At 37.4% G+C, this 20463-nt stretch overlaps 1 protein-coding gene across 1 annotated transcript in view; it reads left to right on the top strand.

Annotated features, from left to right (window-relative positions):
• The window catches only part of LOC126248672 (transcription initiation factor TFIID subunit 3), a 324519-nt gene that overhangs the window by 236779 nt on the left and 67277 nt on the right, over positions 1 to 20463 (top strand). The window contains exons 8-9 of the mRNA XM_049949903.1: positions 2217 to 2383; positions 15802 to 15917. Coding sequence (XP_049805860.1) covers positions 2217 to 2383; positions 15802 to 15917 — 283 coding nt within the window. The remainder of the gene's footprint in view (positions 1 to 2216; positions 2384 to 15801; positions 15918 to 20463) is intronic.

Genomic DNA, 20463 nt, shown 5'->3' on the forward strand with positions numbered 1-20463 from the left:
GGAAAATCTTGTCCTCAACATTTACACAAAAAGTCCTAGACAAGTCCAAAAGTTGTGGTGTGATGTGCATTTGGCATGTGTGAGATTTTTTTATCTTTTTTAATTGTGCCTATATTCTGAAAAACATTTCCAAACTGTTGGCATCTTGCTTTGTTGATGTGTGATAGCCGTCCCATTCCCCAAATTTAACAACACTGGATTACTTCCTCTGAGGTTATATGAAGGAAAGGGTCTTTGATATAAAATAAGTTCTGTTCTGCAACATATGTAAGGTGGGTTATGGAAGCTGTTGTGCCCATTGTTTGTACAGTGTGGTTGGGTAATCCTTGAATATTACAAACTTTTAATAATTAACTAAAACATCAACACATTTATTTATAATATGTACAGCATACTAAAACTATGCAAAACATAGTATTAGCCGTTGTCTGTCCTAGACTGTTTCAGAAACAGTTCTGTATGGTGCATTGACAACATTGCACAACATTTGCAGTTGTATTCTCACTGCAAGTCTTTCGAGATCTTGGCAGAGCTCGGTGTGCGGTTTGATAAAAAGAAACACCAACATATATATTTGCATGCAGGGAGTAGAAGCGTAGACAGCATACTCTGATGGTGGTAGTAGTGCCACCTATAGGAACAGGGTGGTCCCTTTGGATAGCAGGGCTCGCAATGGTGGCCAATGGTGGCATTTTGTAATGACGCATCTCGTGTGGAGATATGGGCAGTGTGTGGCGCACTGTGTGCGGTCAACATAAACATCATTGATATTGCAGAAGCCTCCCTGTGACACCTTGCTCTAGGTCCAGATTGTGGATATAGTATCAAGGAAACTTTAATTACTTGAGTGGGTTATGATATTGGATGCACAAGGAAGGATTCCATTAGATAGGCTGTGAACAGCTTGGCGTTGTAGAGTGCTTTGTAAGTGTGCCACTATTTTTTTTTTAAGAGTTACGTTTTGTTAACAGTATCAATCAACATTTCTTTCACTTATAAGGTTTTCTTCATGATCTCCACCATGTTGTGTTCCCTTATTTGTGTGTAAGAGCATGTGTTCCCTATTGGTAAAAGATCTTGACCTATGCTGGTATCCATGTTTTTGCTACATGAAGTATGCTCCTATCATCTTCAAAGTATGTCCCAAATAGATAATCTCTATAGGGGCACAAACAGGTCTAAGTCTGAGGATGCCAGGTCTGTGCTACAGGATAAGGTAGTGATATTCAACCCAATTTAGTGGTGTGCTCATCACTTCAGAGACTTGGGTGTGGGCATGGATTGTCGTCGGGATTCTTTTGAGACCAAACACATCAGAAACAGGTCTTGAGTTAGATCAGAGTCTTCACTTATGCCTCTGAGCTAATGATTGACCTTTTTGGAAAAAAATCCACAAAAATGACACCATCACTATCCCAAAAGACCTTCATCATTACTTTGCTAGCAGAGGGAGCTGCCATGAATTTCTTCTTTTTTGGTGATGACAGATAGTAGCACTCCAGTGATTGTTGTCTGTTGTGAGCATTTGTGGAGCACATCTTGAGTACACCTTCCATATCCAAGAGTCTCAGTCATTGGCAGATGCACTTGTAATGCTCACTGACAGCTGTAGAGCCAATCGTCTAGTTGTGATGCCCAGTCTGCCTGAACAATGCCATCCACATAGTTCACCGTGTTGAGAGCTAGTTGCAGTATTTCCTGCAGTGATTTAAAATAATTTTTCTTGTAATGAGAAACAAACTGACACTTTCACTGATACTGGACTGACTCCACCTACACATTGCAGAAACTAAAATGCAAACATTTGCCGAAACACCAGAGAAAATGCACTTGATGGATCTTGGGAGAGAGACCCACTATACGATATTGCTGACCGGTTTTGGCCTGTGGTCATTTTCAAATGTGTTTGCGTCATTGATGTAGGTGTCATATTTAAAACCTGTTTGGTGCTATGTGGGAACAAAGTACATTTGAAATGGCCACAGACTGAAAATTTATTTTTTTTAAATTTTTTCGTCATTCAGAAATCACATCAAGGCTGTGTACCCACACATGAAGAAATTTATAGTCATTGTGTGTTTCTGTACTGTCCAGCTGTAGGAATGCATAATTATTTAAAACAGAGCTATTGAAGAAAGTTCTTCGATTTTTCACAAATGTGTGACCATCATTCGTATGTATTACCAAACCAAAAACAAAAACAATTTTTGTTACAGTGTGATAAAATCTTTCACAAAGAATCAAGATGATGAAGAAGAAGAAGAAGACAGTGAGAAAGAGCAGCAGTGCTCTAGTACAGAAGAACCTGTCAAACGTGAACCTTCTCCTGAACTGGCTCGTATCTCTGCCCTGATCACAAGGCCGCCGAAAACCAAGCCTTCAAGTAAGCCCTCTGTTCCAAAGCCAGAAGAAACTATGGAATCCACTACCATTTCCATTTCTCCTGCAGCAAGCAGTACATCTTCTGCTGCATCCTCTCCTGAAAGTCCTCCAACTGTAACATATACCAAATTCAAAAAGAGTCCAAAGTTTAATCCCAAATTCAAGGCCAAAGATGTTACAAGGAAAATTGGGGCTGAAGTGGAAGAGCAGAAGGAACCAGTAGCATATTATTATGTAAGTACTGGAATATATTGTATCCAGTTACAGACTAGATGTTTCGCATGTAAAGATCATCAGTTCCATAAGGATTAAAACTCGTGATCACTGTTCATCTCAAAAAATTCTTTTAACACAGCATAAAATTAAATTAGTATCTTTGAGAAATGGAACATTTCAAATTTTAGTTAATTCAGTTGACTCTCATAGGTGTTCAGCATATGCTGTTATTTTTGCTTCAGTGAGTTCATTTCTACACTGTAATGTGTCATTGTTTGAACACATACATACACTGAATGTGAGGCACTGTTTCTCCACTACAAATGTCTTTTTGATGGCAGTCCACATTTTCTGTTGGCAGTGGAAGCTGTCATCTCTATCTGTCACTAAAAATGATGAATCTGGTTAACATAATGAATTGTCTTTACATAAACTGTTGATTATGCAGTGATTCATATGACACCACGTGCCTAGGTTCCCATTTGAATTTATACTTTTTACATTCTAAGCTGATGATGCAGCATGCTTGGCACTAGACTTCACATTCTGTAATTTATACTACCTAAGAAATTCAAATATTTGACTTTTTTCAACAGAAATAATAATAATTTCTTTATTTTCATACATAAGCTAGAACAAAAATATGAAACATCTCTTTACATAGGTGTATTTTATACATTTCATGATTATGGATGTTCATGATTTGATGATTTAATGAATGTGGACTAATGATGAAGTGTTGCTACAGCTGCTGTTACTTCTCACCTTCGCCTGGGTACAACATAGTATGTGCCATCTACAGGTGTTAGTATTAGTCTGCAGGTGACAACAAGATTTCTTGAAGAACAAAGGGGAATTTTTCATGTAACTGCCATGTAATATTTATTAGTTTTCATTGCTTTTGGCCATGATTCCACTCATATCCATTACCTTGTCCTTCTTATTCCTTACCAATTTAAGCTAACAATAACAGTCTTTTGCTTTCTTTAGTGATTTTATGTTACCTTTGTACATTTGTTTGTCTATGGAGTTATTATTTTTCCTTTATATTTGTTATTATTTGATGACCAAATCAGTGGGCTGTGGAATTAGTCATTTGGAGGTTACTTTTAGTTACTCAGCATTTGATGAAATTTTGGTAGAGTATCTGCAGTGGTATCAGTTTGCTTTCTTCCATTCTAATCTCTCATCTGTTCTTACCTGAGCTACAGTACTTTATGATGAGTATTTTTTTTCTTTTTTTTTAATGGAAGATGAAGGTTTCTTAGGTGAAAATGGCATCATCCTGAAAATTATAATTTAAATACTGTAACAATTGTTTGTCCTTTTGATTTTGATGATGCATATCCTGAGAAATCTGAATCTCTATTCTGACTTTCCTACAGTTAACATTAATGACACATGATTACTTATTTAAGCAAACTTGAGCATGGTTATATTCACATTCTGTGTAATAATTGTGTTACAGGTGTTGGCATGGTTTCTATGATTTTCTGTAGCAGTACTAACTGTATGATGTTTGGGAATGAGTTGAATCCCTACATAAATCTTCACATCTGAAGAGCACCTAGTTAGTTATAGCTTTTATCATTGCTGTACCATTTTATCTTTCTTTTCCAGTGTGAGACTACACAGCAACAGATATGCTTGTAACTTGCTCTTAGGGTGCCTTTTTCATTTTTCATACCAATGATTTTTTTCCACATCTCTGCCGATTCTCCAACAACAATCAGTTTTAGCATGTTTGTAACTCAGTATCAATGATAGGTCCACTTCAGAACTTGTGATATGGTTTTGTAAGGCTGCGAAATATTTATTGTCACTACAATTATTTTTATTTTGCATTTGGTTATGTATTGTGGTATCACTTCTACAAGATTTAGGAAGTGTCCTCTAGTCAAAGGTATCACAATGTTCATAAAAGCAAATCTAACCCCCCCTCATTTTTTTTTAAAGCTTGAATTTGCATGTTTCAATAGGGGAGAGACTTTATAGTGGAAGAGTTCCAATGACAAAATGTAATTTGCAAAGCTCAGATAGAAATATGTTTTGGAGAAATTGTTGTTTACAACATATGAAAAACCAGGTATTCGTGTGTTCAGTGTGCATTTTCTTTTGTTGAAATATGCAGCAGTGTAGACATAGTCACTATATCAACAATTATGATTGGGTAATTTTTAATATAGTGATTGACATTCAGACCTACCACCCATCCCCTCCCCCTCTCCTTATTTCATAGCAGTTTTTGAGCTTGAGTGGCAATTAAGCAGTATGTGTAACATTAACCATTATACATTGATGGTAAGGTTTATAGACAAACATTCAGTGTTAGTACTATTTTTTTGTTTGTTAATATTCAAACAGAATAGTTATCATGTTAAAACATAAAGCTGTCATCAATCCAAAGGTTTGTTTGGACACCACAGTGCTTGACCAGGCATGGTACTTTTAGAGGTGGTATGCTGCTGACTTTCTCTTACATTTGAACTGACTTACCCAGCCAATTTTTTGGGGACCTACAGTTTAATACGTAGTCCGAACCACAGTACAACCCGGCATTTTTCACATTAAAAAAAAAATAAATAAATAAAATAAAATAAAATAGCTAGAGGTAAAAAAAAGTGATAATTGACAGATTAAAGTCGTAGGACTGACTGGGGATCAAACCCAAGGCCTTGGGAGCCATAGTCCCGCTCTTTATCCCTGAGTCGTCAAATGTTACGATTATAAAATATAAGGTACGAATTAAACTTGTGCAGCTTTGTCAGGAGAACTTGCAAGACATGCAGATGGAGATGATGTGATCCAAGCAATTGAGCATACTCATATATTTATTTGGGAAATGTAACTGAGACATTCAAATTCACTTCCTTATCCAGTTATTAGTTTTAATCTGTCCTAGAAGTTCCTTATCTCTTGTGTTGCTTAACACGCCTTTTGACTGTTGCATTCCTTCAGAAACTTAAATATAAGAGATTCTGGAGAAAGGGAGCATCTCACATCAGAGAAGCATGTCTTCCATCCCATTTAATAAAGATCCTGAGCAGTTTCCTTGAAATTTTAACAAGATTTTTCATTCATTTGTGTAGTATCGAAACTGAGTCTCATCCTTGGACTGAATGAGTGAATATTGCCTTATTTGGTAGTGTCAGTTTATTGTTCACTTTTAGAGGTGTATTGGGTATTATTCATTAAGAACAGTGTCATAATATTCTTGCTTGTTATGGAGGCAAGTAGTATCTTTAACAACACTCCTTACTTACATTTTAGAATTGATAAACACTAGAACATAAAATTGTTCTGATAATAATAATCAGAAGAGGGGTGATAAAATTTAGTTGTGCATGTTTCTGTCCCTTTCCTCTGTGCATCTTCTCTTGTATGAGGAAATGTAGCCAAAGTCCAAAAAGTTTTAAATTGCTTATGTTGTAATATTCAAAAAAAGTATCAATATTACTATGAGTCTGCAAAATTCTGCTGTGGCTCATTACAGAAGGCTAAACCCAGTGTTTTTTCTCTCTCTCTCTCTCTCTCTCTCTTATTGTGTATGCCAAGAATGTATTTTTAGCAGCATTCTATGAACAGAGGAGACATTGACTGTAAGCTGTATGAGCACTTTTTCCCCTTTTTGGAGATCCTGCTGTGTCTTGAGGTTCTTTCTTATTTTATGTTTGCGGTAGGAGTGTAAGTCAGTTCAAATTCTGTGTGTTAGATTTCAAATATATTTTAAGACACTATCATTTGTATCTCTAGGTATGTGGCTGATAGTTTTTAGTCTTTGTACCCAGAAAAGCTCTCTGCCTTGTTCACATTGATGGATTCAAATTACTGGAAAAAAAGATTATTCTGTGTCATGTACGAAGGTTGAAGTACTCCCAGAGAGTGTGCCCCTTGCCAAATTGGTTGACAAATTTTAGAAACGATTGTACAATGTGCGAAAATAACAAGAAGTAGAAAGTCCTGTGTATTGTACACATCTAAATCACAATGCAAGTGATGTGCAATTGGGCAGACACAGTAGCAAGTTGACTAAAACGACTGTGTGTTGTATTACTTTCGTGGTTTGTGGAATTGTAAGAATGAAATCCCAGTATGCGATTTTGTGAATATAGTGGGTCTGTTTGGTGATTTTTGTTTTCCTTGTATTTAGTATGTTGGCAGTAATGTGGGTCCTCTCTGTTGTTTTGTTCCTTCCAATGTAGAATGTGTTTTTGAAGGACAGGTCTTGTGGATCTGCAGCCTACTCCTTATTATGTGCATGAATTTTCATTGTGACAGCATGATTGTTTTAAAGAGTTCAGCTTCTAGTGTTAAATATAATAATCATGGGGTTCTCCTATATATGAAAATCTCAGTGTGTTGTTCTGAAGGATCACACCAATCAATAAGAAAAAGGAGGAAAAAAGTGGGAGGGAGAGTTTGATTAAGTTGCAGGTGATCCAGTGGAAACAGTAATTCATGTCATACATAATGTTATTAGTGCTAAAGTTGTTAAAACATAAGCTACAGCTTTGTAGTTCCCCAGTTACTTCTATGTGGCCAGTTTCTACCCTTTAGTTGTGTATTAATTGTGCACATAAAGATTCTGGTTTGCACTGTAACTTTTTATGAAGTTCTTGATATCGCTGATGCAGAGCACACTCGCTGTCTGTTTTTACATCATTTAATTTTAAAATTCATATATTGTGTTCGTAAGTTTCTGCACCACTATTTACTTATGACAAGAGAGGCAGATCTTCAGATGCTCATTATTTGTATCATTGCAACTTACAAATTTTGGGAATATAATAACATCTGAAAAATAGTATGCATTTGTGGAAGCAATGAAGTATTATAAAAATGTATAGTTTAATTGGTGTTGTTTTCTTCCTTGCAGTACATTGTACAAAATTTACCGCTATTATCTGTGCTTTGGTCATAAGCAGAATTTTTATATTATGAAACTAAATCCATAAACAAGTGGGATGAACGGAGTCACGAGCATGCACTAAAAGAATGAATATGCACACACACACACACACACACACACACACACCTGACCTGCTATCAGAGGTGGTATGGCAGAAGACGAGGGTTCTTCAAAGAATGGATAATGAAAAGGGGAAATAATCATCTTTTGTACATTCCAACAAGAAGCTATTGAGTACACTTGTTTGTTTGTATTAATTTTTCTGTTGCCTTCAGTTTTGTTACAGCTGTTAGAGTAGTTAGAATTTCATAACAAACCTGTAAGGTTGGGTGTCTCATTTATTGAACTTCAATGCATGTTTGAAGATGCAGTGTAATTGAAGAAAGTGAATAGAGTTTGCATGTGTGATAGTGGCTGTTGCTTTAAGCTTTGTGTTTTTATACACTGATATATGTTTTTCATTGTGAAGTTCATAATTAGATAATGAGTGACTGCATGAAATATAAATAGGGGTGCACACTTCACTGATTCTGAAACAAATGACACAATTTTCTGAAAACTGTAAAATTATTGTAATAACTAATCTCCAAATTGAATGTTTTCATAACCCTATCCATTGGGTTTATTCTCTTTTAAGTTCTATCAAGTTCTCATGTATATGTTCTTTTTGTTTTTAATATGCAATAATGTTCCTCCTTTCAGTGCTTATATTCTAAATTATATGTCAAGTATAGAAGCAAACTTTTCTTGTTGCATGCAAATAGTGAGAGATTTTCAGCTTCCTTGCCAAATGATATTAATTTAAATTGTATACAGTTTTATCATTCGGTATTCCATGTTAATGAAAAGGTTCTAGAAGACTGATGACATGGCCAGAACTGCAGCCCTTGTAGAATGCAATTTTATCGTATGTGCTTGGTAACATCTGAATGAATTTCTGATTATATCTGATGCAGTTTGCTCTCAGAAATGTTGTTAAGTATGTGCACGAAACCTGGAGACGTTAAAAAAAAATTTCTAAGAGCATTAGTGTCTGTTACAGCTCTGTTGGTAAGGAGCCCATTCTTAAACCATTAGAGAAATGTGTATCTGCAGGTACTAGTCTGGCCATTTTGACTAGTGCTTGTGTAATGCAAGTAATAATGTATTTTTCCATCCCAAGTGCAATAAAATTTAAAGTTACTATGCATGTTGCATTTTTGAGATTGACACTTGTGTTATCTGCTCACCCTTATTTTCCTCCGATCTTCATCCTTGGTATTTGCATGATTACTGGTGCCACATTACTCTGAAACATTTGGTGCTATCTAAAAATAGAAAAAAAGGTGTGCAAGCTGTTGAAATCCTAAGCTGGTCTAAGGTGTGGTACTTTTCTGGTCATTTACATAATATACAGAAAACTGGGTGGCTCATAAGTGCATAATTAGTATTGTAGTGTTCGTGTTTATCAGATCCATTCCTGGTTGCAAATATAGCAATGAAATGTTTGCATTTGTTGCAAGGAGTGTAGATAACTAAGAAATTAAATGATGATTTTTTTTCTTTAGTTTTTGAATGCTTTTCTGTGATCTTTGCAATGACAAGTGTGTCAGTGTTTGTTAGTGCCCCGAACAATGAATAGGCAGTAAGAGAAAATGCAAGACCAACTGTTGAACTAAGGGGAGGGCTGTATTTCAACAAAACTACCTGCTTATTTTCAAAGTATCACATCCCACATTTGTCACTGAAGACCCTGAATGAAACCATTAACATGGTACCATGGATGTGGTACTGGTGTCTGTGCCACACAAACTGGCAGCACTCAACTTTTCTGCATCACTGAGAAAACAGGAAAGTCACAGCAGCTGTAGAGAGAATGGCCATCAGTTGTTTCTCTGAATTCAACATAAATTTGTATACCATACCATCTATTCAAAAATGCCAGAATAATGAAGTTGTTAATGTATCATAACTCAGTACCTGAACTTTCTACTTCTAGTCTTTTGAAGCCTTAGATAGTACACTTTAGTGTTCACATTGACTGTGGCTATTGGAAGTGGGATGATAACATCATAATTTTCATAGAAAAGGATGGCAAGTATTTTCTAACCTAATCTTGTCCGTTACTTGTTCTCCCAATAAATTCTGCATTTGAAAAAAAGCATGGAGCATTAGCATCAATCATCATTTCTTACTCTCATATGGATGACCTGGGATCACTACTTGTTGCAAGCAGGGTTTTTTCCTTGACCAGAGGACTAGAATGGGGACCAAAGAACCCCATGGAGACAATATGGGAGTTATTTGAAAGAGAATTAGTGGCTCCTGCTTCAAAAGCCAACATTTGTGGGGAAAGTATTGTTCTGAATCTGCAATATGTTCTCCTTTTATGGCATTTTTTCCCTCTAGTAAAACTTTTCTGATAGCTCACTTTAAAAAAAAAAATTTTTTTTTTTAACTAGAAAAAACCATCTATAGTGACTTCATTGCAGAGTACGTGGCAATTAAAGCCACATTTAAAACAAAAAATAGTATTGAGACTGCAACATCATGATGTCATGTTTAGTAGGTAGCATACAATGATAGTAAACAATTCACAGCACATGCATTTGAAAGTAAGTGGTATTTATTCTCGTAAGACAACATAGTGTATGCCAAAAATATTATTGAAATCTTAAAAATAGAAACTTCCATGTGTAGTCGTGGTGCAGTTACTTAAAATGGAAACTTGTTTAGTGTTACTGAGGTTAAATAAAACGTCATCCTTGTAACAAAGGTTATTTTTCTTTTTGTAATTCCATGTTTTGGAAATTAAGAGTTACACAGCTTCAGCCTTCCCTGTTGGCAAGTAGAGATATTTTGCTATATTTGGATCGGGCTGCTCCAATGTATTTTAGTTGTTGACTGTGGGTGCTCTGTGCTGCGATTTGCTGTCATCTTTGACTTTTGTGAAGTTTTTCCTCTGTTTATTGAATAGAGTGGTGTGTAGCTTCTGTACAGCAAAATTCAGTAATTATCAGAAGATAATTAAATACCACCCATTGTGATAATATATTAGTAATAGGCTTGAATTAAAGACATATCTTCTCAGAATAAAAAGCATTGTCCACCATCTGTGATTTATCCATGATGAAACATCCACTATGTACTAAATAAAACTGCTAGATATATTTAATCAAAAAACCAACTTCCACAGATAAATGAAATAAAAGTGGGATATTTTGTTTTCATCTTCACTTCTCCTACTTACTTTTTTGCCATCACCTTTCATTTCACCAAATTTGTTCCTGTTGTCAGTCTCACAAGGTACACCTTGACTGCAAGGTAGCGAGTTCAATCTTTAGTAAAGCTCATTTGAAAGTGTTCTATGAACAGTTACGACAGGAAAAATTTTAGCTGCTAATAACTCACCATGTGCATCTGGAGGGTGACAGAAAATGGGTACCTGGTAGGTGTAGAGATCAATCTTTTATGGGATTTACACTATGTGATCAAAAGTACCCGAACACCTGGCTGAAAATGACTTAAAAGTTCATGGTGCTCTCCATCAGTAATGCTGGAATTCGATATGGTGTTGGTCCACCCTTAGCTGTGATGACAGCTTCTGGTCTCGCAGGCATATGTTCAAACAGGTGCTAGTAGGTTTCTTGGGGAATGGCAGCCCATTCTTCATGGAGTGCTGCACTGAGGAGAGGTATCGATGTCGGTTGGTTAGGCCTGGCACGAAGTCAGCGTTCCAAAACATCCCAAAGATGTTCTATAGGATTCAGGTCAGGACTCTGTACAGGGCTTTTATTGTCATGTAACCACTCCACCACAGGCCGTGCATTAGGAACTGGTGCTCGATCATGTTGAAAGATACAATCGCCATGCCCGAATTGCTCTTCAACAGTGGGAAGAGAGATGGTGCTTGAAACATCAATGTAGGCCTGTGCTGTGATAGTGCCATGCAAAACAAGAAGGGGTGCAAGCCCCTTCCATGAAAAACATGACCATACCATAACACCACCGCCTCCGAATTTTACTGCTGGCACTATACACATGGGCAGATGACGTTCACTGGGTATTCGCCACACCCACACCCTGCCTTTGGATTGCCACATTGTGTACCGTGATTCATCACTTCACACGTTTTTCCACTGTTCAATCGTCCAATGTTTACACTCCTTACACCAAGTGAGGCGTCGTTTGGCATTTGCCGGCGTGATGTGTGGCTTCTGAGCAGCCGCTCTACCATGAAATCCAAGTTTTCTCACCTCTCATCTAACTGTCATAGTACTTGCAGTGGATCCTGATGCAGTTTGGAGTTCTTGTGTGATGGTCTGGATTGATGTTTGCCTTTTACACATTACGACCCCTTCAACTGTCGGTTGTCTCTGTCAGTCGACACCGAGCGAGGTGGCGCAGTGGGTAGCACACTGGACTCGCATTCGGGAGGACGACGGTTCAATCCCGCGTCCGACCATCCTGATTTAGGTTTTCCGTGATTTCCCTAAATCGCTCCAGGTAAATGCCGGGATGGTTCCTTTGAAAGGGCATGCCCGACTTCCTTCCCCGTCCTTCCTTAATCCGATGAGACCGATGACCTCGCTGTCTGGTCTTCCCCAAACAACCCAACCAACCAACCTCTGTCAGTCGACAGCAAGGTCAACCTGTACACTTTTGTGTTGTACGTGTCCCTTCACGTTTCCACTTCACTATCACATCAGAAACAGTGGACCTAGGGATGTTTAGGTGTGTGGAAATCTCGCGTATAGGTGTATGACACAAGTGACACCCAATCACCTGACCATGTTTGAAGTCTGTGAGTTCTGTGGAGCTCCCCATTCTGCCGTCTCACGATGTCTAATGACTACTGAGGTCACTGATATTGAGTACCTGGCAGTAGGTGGCAGGACAATGCACCTAATATGAAAATGTATGTTTTTGGGGCTGTCTGGATACTTTTGATCACATAATGTATTTATTACACTTCACAAAATAGACATTGCTGACATAAAGGCACACCATTAAAAGGTTCGCTTCATTAAGATCAAAGGCAAACTCCATGGGAGTCGCAAACTGTGCTGGACGTTCAGCTAGGTATCCATTGTTAAAAAATACCTATAGAATCATGTTGTTGTAACTGGGTGATGAGAACTGATGGAATGTGATGGCATTCAACTGAATGAGAAACAGTCTGTCATAAAGCTCATTATGAAACTGCCTATCCTTTAAGGCGCAGCTGCAGATAGTGTGATAATATGTTTTGTAGGCATGGGTTCCAGGTGGTACGAATTTCAGTGTCAGGAGAGATAGAGTCCTCTAAAGGAGTACGATTTTTATACGCAGATCTGGATTCAAGCAAAAGCAAGTTATTTTGACCAGATAGTGGCCACAAGCAGTGCTCGTACCAAAGGTGGAGTCTAACATCCGTTTTCCCACTCTAGCTTGCTGAGACGTAATTATTCCCTACTGCCCTTAAAAGATCACGCACATGAGGAAGAAGTGTAAGGGGCAGAGCACCTCCAGTGTCTTGCAACTAATTTAGCAGTCAACCAAATTAACAGTCAGCATAATTGTATGTGAATGCATTTAGGCATTGATATTATTTGATCTTGCTACGATTCTCTTGGTACCTGTAATTGACAGGTTTCCTTTAATATGCATTTCCTCTTCAAATGCTGATTGGTCGGAGTTGAAAACAAATTCCGTACTGAATGATGGGATAAATTTGTTTATCTCATCTGCAAGTTTTGGGGCTGATTACTCAGTTTGCTGTGCATTGTCAGGTTGATGTTTTGTGTGAAATTTCGTTATATTACATTTTACATTTCTGTTACACTGTTAGAAGTTAGACAATCATCCACTGCTTCCCTTGAAATCACTGTAACCTATGTCTTGTGCAGTTTGATGTGCACATGTAGTATGTCACTATCATGCACATGCTGCAAATTGTATCGAGCATCATCGAAATGCGCCAGTATCTGCTTTTGTAACAAGTGCGCCTTGTCCTTCCTCAAATATATATAGTTTATCTTTAGCACTGCACGGTTATACTGCTGCAGGCTTTGATGTATGTAATCATGTTTAGTACCCCTCCTTTGACAATAACTGTCCTTTGCTACATTTCACTGGAGACTGGATTTGTGAATCCCTGCCCAACAAGGATGATGAACTACATGGCTGTTTCAATATCACTTTTAACATGTTAAGCATGTATCGTCGTCACTCATGTACATTGTCCGCATAGTTGAGCATGTACAACACCACACATTCCACTGACTCATCTTGCAGAAATGCTAATATTTCACCAGCCACTTGTCTCTCTCTGTGTGAAATTCCTTGGGTTTCTTTCTGACAAAATGTCAATTTCAGTAACTGTTGCTGTAGATATAATGCAATTTTTGTTTTGTTTATTGTTGCCAGTGCTCTGTTTTGTATCGACATCACTAGCACTGTAGCACTTTTTGAGTCACTTGTCTGTAGCCTCATGCTGTGCTCACCAGTGAATACCACCAGTCCCACCCCATGTTGCCATTAGCAGCCAATATTGTGGTTGAATGGTAGACAACATTTGGGGCATCGAATGCCATAAACATCATTGGCCTTTTGCAACCTCCCAGTAAAGAGGTTGCTTGTCAGTTGTCATTCATCATTGTACTTTTGCGACTCCGTGCACACACATGTATACATGAGCGCACGTGCACGCACGCCGGACTAAATGTGCAAGTGAAATTCTACTTTAAACACCTGAGAAACCCAGTATATTTGAAGTGTTCCCCATCATAGACTATAATTTCTTATGACACCATTTTATTTAGCCATACTTTGGTGTTGATGTGTTCTGTGACCTGAGTGAAGATAGAATTATATTCGTAGAATGTTGCACAAACCTATAACAGTTACCTGTTGCCACAAAGAAGTTTTCACTCTGCTGCAAAGGGTGCACTATGAAATTTCCTGGCAGATTAAAACTGGGTCCTGGACCAGGACTCAAACACAGGTCCTTTACTTTTCGTGAGCAAGTGCTCTACCTACAGAGCTACAAAAGCGTGACTTATGACTTGTCCTAATATCCTTACTTCCGCCATGGTTGTAAGTTGTGCTTCAGTTGCTCAGTTGGTAAAGCACTTGCCCATGAAAGGCAAAGGTTCTAGGTTCGAATCCCAGTCTGGCACACAGTTGTAATCTGCCAGGGAGTTTCAGTTGCCTATTATACTGACAGTCATTCATGCTGATGATTTTATCACCACCATCAAGCTACACTCATGGGTATTTGACTTAGAAACAACTGCTTTTGTTGGACAGGTAGTAGAGCACCGCAAATTAAATAATTTGTGTGTTATGTAAAAATCATTTAACAGCATGCAAATGCCCAAACCCCTCCCATTTGTTTATTTACAACATGTAAGGACTAATGAGAGTACTTGTCTCAAAATAATGGAACATACCAACAGATCATTGTTTATGTTAAGTTCACCATCTAGAAATTGTACTTTGACCTCTCTTCTAAAGTCAGTGACCATTGTCTATGGACATGTTAGTTGATCAGACAGGTCATTATAACAGCTGTTTTGAGCTAATGGTGTTATCAGTGTTTGCCACAGATAGCAACAGGTTGTCAGAAGTAAACTCCACATAGAGGTTGTGGTGTGGTACAAGTTTGGGGACATTGCTTTTTGTGGCATGAACTGTGTCCATTTACCAACTATATGTCCTTTCACCAACTGTACAGTTTCTTCCCTTTCTAATTGGTGTGTGTGTGTGTGTGTGTGTGTGTGTGTGTGTGTGTGTGTGTGTGTGTGTGTGTCTCCATACACATACACACACATGCACGTTCACTAATATTGCTTAGAGCTGCTGTGATCTGAAGCTAGCTAATGTAGACTTACTCTTTGGCTAGCTCGTTGTCCTATTTTATGCACCTTAAGCTATATTATTTTCAGTGTAATTCATGCTTCACACACCTTTTCATCTACTTCATCAGTAGTTACCAGCCTGTTTATAAACAGCATGCACACCTTACGGAGGTTGTAATCACATTTCTGGGAGAGAGTGGATCATGTAAAGTGAGTCTCCAGGGATTTAAACTTTTCCCACATTTTAAGCATTTCATCCCCTTAAAGTAATTTTAGGCAGCATTTCTGACATGTCTTTATGTAGTTACTGTTGGAAGAACAGCAGAAGTGCACCTCAGTTTTTCAGTGTAATAGTTTTGTTTTGTCTTAATTTAAAAGAGAGATATGCATTTGGCATCGTTGGTGGTAAGCTGTTGCATGAAGTGCCTGCATGTGATCGTGCAGGCAGCTGATTACTTGCCATATGTGATACAGAGTCAAACCCTGAGAAGTGTGAGGATAGTGACTCTCCCTTAGAATGTGGGCTGAAGCCTGCAGAGAGTGGACAACCTACCCCTGCCCTGAAGACGATTGCGAGTGGACCTTTGCAGGTGAGTGATGTTCTGAAGCTCATAACTGCACAACAATCCAGCTCTTCAGTTTGCATTAGCTATACTGTAAGGACCTGACCTGTTAAATCATTCATTAACAGGTTTATGAAACTTAAACATTTATTTTGATAATGTTTTGGGCATAATTTTTTAATAATTTTTTGCATTTTGTCCATGAAGGTAATTAATTGATTTGTCAGAATTACTAGTAAATTTGCATGTGTGAGCAAAAATCTATAATTTTCCCTGAGTGTAATGTCATATGTGCACTTGAATCTTTTGTTGATCAATTGTATATATCAGAAAAATTCAGTATTCATTTTAAAAAAGTGACAGTTTTTAATAATGTTTTACAAAGGAGCTAGACATTTGATACCACAGAACATACCCCAGTGTTCTCGTGATGTCGTGTAATAGTAGGGATATGATTCTAAGCCACTGGTTGATAATTTTTGTAGACTTTTTATGTCAGAGAGTAGAACTAAAATGGCACAAGAACAAAGATTTTGTATCTTTGGGAATATATGAACATGTAACAGCTTAATAAGGAGGAAATACCAGACTCCTGGTTATGTAAATCAGAAAATTTCTAATTAAAAGTTAAGTTTATGCAGATGGCACACGAGCAATTCTTGAAAATATATATTATGTGCTTGTTATTACATTACATCACATTACATCTTATGTCATACAGGGTGTACATAAAATCTGAAAATGACTCATTGGCCAAGTTTTATATGCTCATATACATTGTCCTATGTCTAATACTGAACTACCTACAGTGTGTAAAAACATTTGAGCGATGCACATATTGTCACTTACCTTTCAGAAACAGAGATTTGGGTCTTAAGATTATGATTTCTGCCAATATAATATTTATTGCATGAAAACCTTATGTAATTTCTGTTATCTTTCTGTATATTCTCATCTATTCGTAAAGAAGGCCATAGCAGATATTACATGATGCACTTTTTTTATGTGGCACCTGTAGTATCACTTTTTCCTCACATACTTTTATATTCACGTACTCCATCCACACATCATTTTACAAGTGTTGACTTTGTTATCAGTTGTCTTGCTTCATTAAAAAAATTATTTAAAAATTTTCTTGCATTCAGGCAATTAAAAATTTAAAAAACCCTGTTAGACATAATTTCACATGTGGGACAGATATTTTAGATTATTTTTTTATATAATTTTTTCAGTTTTCTTAGAATACCTTTAGGAGCTGAAAAACTTCCTTTAATGTAAGTGACTGGGAGTTCTTAATTGTAGTGAGTGTCAATGAGAGAATGATGCAGTGCCATTACAGATATCTGAGAAATTTTAATTGTGTACCCTCCTTTATGATTAGGTTTCATTTTCTCAAGTGTTATGTTTCTTTCAAGTTAACCATTTAAATTTGAGATTTTCTTTATTGTGGACAGCTATAAACTGTTGTTCACAAGCTAAAAAGTGTTACATAAAAAATGTACCAAGTGTAATCATGTTTGTACAGCACTAATATTAACATCACTGTCGAGTTGGCAGTGTGTTAAAATATTTGGGTGATGCCATTCACAACAGATTGAGATTTGTTGCTGACACAATTAAATTAGTGTATTTGTCTTAAAAATAATGTGTTCATTACAGTCTTTTGAGAATGGATAATCTGAGTTATTGATAAAATGGATAGGAGAGAGATCAAATAGTTCCACTACTTGTATTGTACTTGAAAATGTTCCAGGCAGATAATGCTGCAGTTTACTTTTATTAGAAAATAAAGGTGTTATCTCATCTTACCACACTGAAACTGAGCAAACATTTATCTCTGTAATTACTGTCTAAATATGAAAATTTCTATTACTCCTCTCATTGGAACCTCTGCAGCACAAATCAGTGTTTTTTTTCTACTCCTCTTAAATACATACTCTTGTTCTTTGTCTGGACTTGCATCCTCAAGAAGGGAAATTGTAACTTATATATATATATATATATATATATATATATATATATATATATATAGAGTTTGTTTTTTTGTAATTTCCCCAAATCGTTTAAAATTAATGCTGGGAAGGTTCCAACAGAAAGGCAAGAGCTTAATTTCCTATCCTTTCTTTTCACAAGACTCTGCCATATCTCTAAGGATCTGACCATCAGTGGAACATTAAATCTTGATCCATTACTCTTCCTCCTCCTTCTCCTCCTCTAAAAACATTCCTTCTGAATGGAAGGCCTTTGTATTAACCACTGCATGGCATCAGTGGCCATCATATAGACTATGCTCCACCTGTAATTACACTTGCATTATGCAAAGCAGAGTATACTTTTTCACAAGAAGGTGTTGTAACATTGTGTGCCGGCCGCGGTGGTCTAGCGGTTCTAGGCGCTCAGTCCGGAACTGCGCGACTGCTACGGCCGCAGGTTCGAATCCTGCCTCGGGCATGGACGTGTGTGATGTCCTTAGGTTAGTTAGGTTTAAGTAGTTCTAAATTCTAGGGGACTGATGACCATAGATGTTAACTCCCATAGTGCTCAGAGCCATTTTAACCATTTGTAACATTGTGTATCAGTGCTTGTCTGTAGTGGTATCTTCAGTGAACACTAAATTTATGAATCTAGGTCTTCTTTTGCCACATCCTCTTGATGAAGGCGATGCAAGTCAAGTGAAGCTCAAGTTGTTTCTTAAGTTAAATGGGCAAGAAGGTTGAGGATAGTTAATATCAGAACACCACCACAAAAAATATTTGTTCTCACTAGGTTTGTAAATCGTGGAAACATTTCCAGATCTGAAAGTTAAAGAAATACCAATTGTGCTGTTAATTTAATGATTACTGCCACCTTACCAAAACAGCTCGAACTTGCATATTTGGTTAGTTAGAATGAGCAATTTCATAAGACAGTTGCATCACTAGTGCAGTAGTTCTTATTAAACATTGTAATAATCATAATTTTGTTAGTAATCGTGTATTGTATAGTTGCCCATGTGCTAAGAATTCGATTGAAGGAAACTGCCTAAGGTATATTAAAAAATTATGGTCTTTGAAACGCTCATTCCATACAGTGGTCTTGCAAATCGTAACTCGGAATTCACATGCATTATATTAGCAAATGTAACATAAAAGCAAAACAAGAAATTGGTTTTGTGATTAATAAAATATGCACTATAGAATACCATACCCAATACCATACCCAAGGGAAGTGTTATAATCCTAATAATAAAAATGGCTCTTTTCACTCTGATGAGATAAAATAAATTGGAGAAAGTATATATAGGCCATACTCCTATATAATTATGTATTGTTTGTTTGCTGCAGTTTAAAGCAAAATCAAATTATCTTCTAGATTGGGCCCATTCAGCAGGCACCTAGGTGAGCAAGAGTGCTCATGCTCGCTCACCACCTAACAAGGGAACCTCCCCATCGCACTCCCCTCAGATTTTGTTATAAGTTGGCACAGTGGATAGTCCTTGAAAAACTGAACACACATCAATCGAGAAAACAGGAAGAAGTTGTGTGGAACTACGAAAAAAATAAGGAAAATATACAAAGTGAGTAGTCCATGCACAAGATAGGCAACATCAAGGATAATATGAGCTGAGGAGCACCGTGGTCCCGTGGTTAGCGTGAGCAACTGCAGAAGTCTTCCCTCGAGTGAAAAGTTTATTTTTTTATTTTCAGACAATTATCAAAGTTCAAGCACTCACACATAATCAACTTCGCTCTCCAAAATTGCAGGATATGTTCAGATTTGCTTGGACATATGCAGTATTTGACGGTCTACACACGGAAAAATTTGAAAACGTTAAAAACATGTTTTGACAGAGCACAGAGAAAACTGTGCGACTGTGAAACTGTTGCATTCATTTGTTGCAGTTTATGTGACAAACTCTTATGTTTTCATCACTTTTTTTTGGCAGTGACTATCACATCCACGAGAAAACCCAAATCGGGCAAGGTAGAAGAATCTTTTTACCCATTCACCAAGTGTACAAGTTAGGTGGGTCGACAACATATTCCTGTCATGTGACGCACATGCCGTCACCAGTGTCGTATAGAATATATCAGACGTGTTTTCCTGTGGAGGAATCGGTTTGCCTATGATCTTTCAATCAAATGTTTTCGGTTCCCATTTGAGAGGCACGTCCTTTCGTCTACTAATCGCATGGTTTTGCGGTGCGGTCGCAAAACACAGACACTAAACTTATTACAGTGAACAGAGACATCAATGTACGAATGACAGATCATAAATTTGCAAAAATAAAGAAAGGAAAATTTACACTCGAGGGAAGACTTGAACCGGGAACTACGGCACTCCTGAGCGTGTATTGGCCTTGATGTTGCCTATATTGCACATGGACTACTCAGTTTGTGTATTTTGTTTATTTTTTTCATAGTTCCACACAACTTCTTCCCGTTTTCTCAATTGATGTGTGTTCAGTTTTTCAAGGCCTATCCACTGTGCCAACTTATAACTAAATCTGAGGAGGGGGGCGTGATGGGCAGGTTCCCTTGTAAGTAGTGAGTACTTCTGGTAAAATGTCGTGGCCAGACATCATTATGTAGGA

This window comes from Schistocerca nitens, chromosome 3, assembly GCF_023898315.1.
Source record: "Schistocerca nitens isolate TAMUIC-IGC-003100 chromosome 3, iqSchNite1.1, whole genome shotgun sequence".
Taxonomy (NCBI): domain Eukaryota; kingdom Metazoa; phylum Arthropoda; class Insecta; order Orthoptera; family Acrididae; genus Schistocerca; species Schistocerca nitens.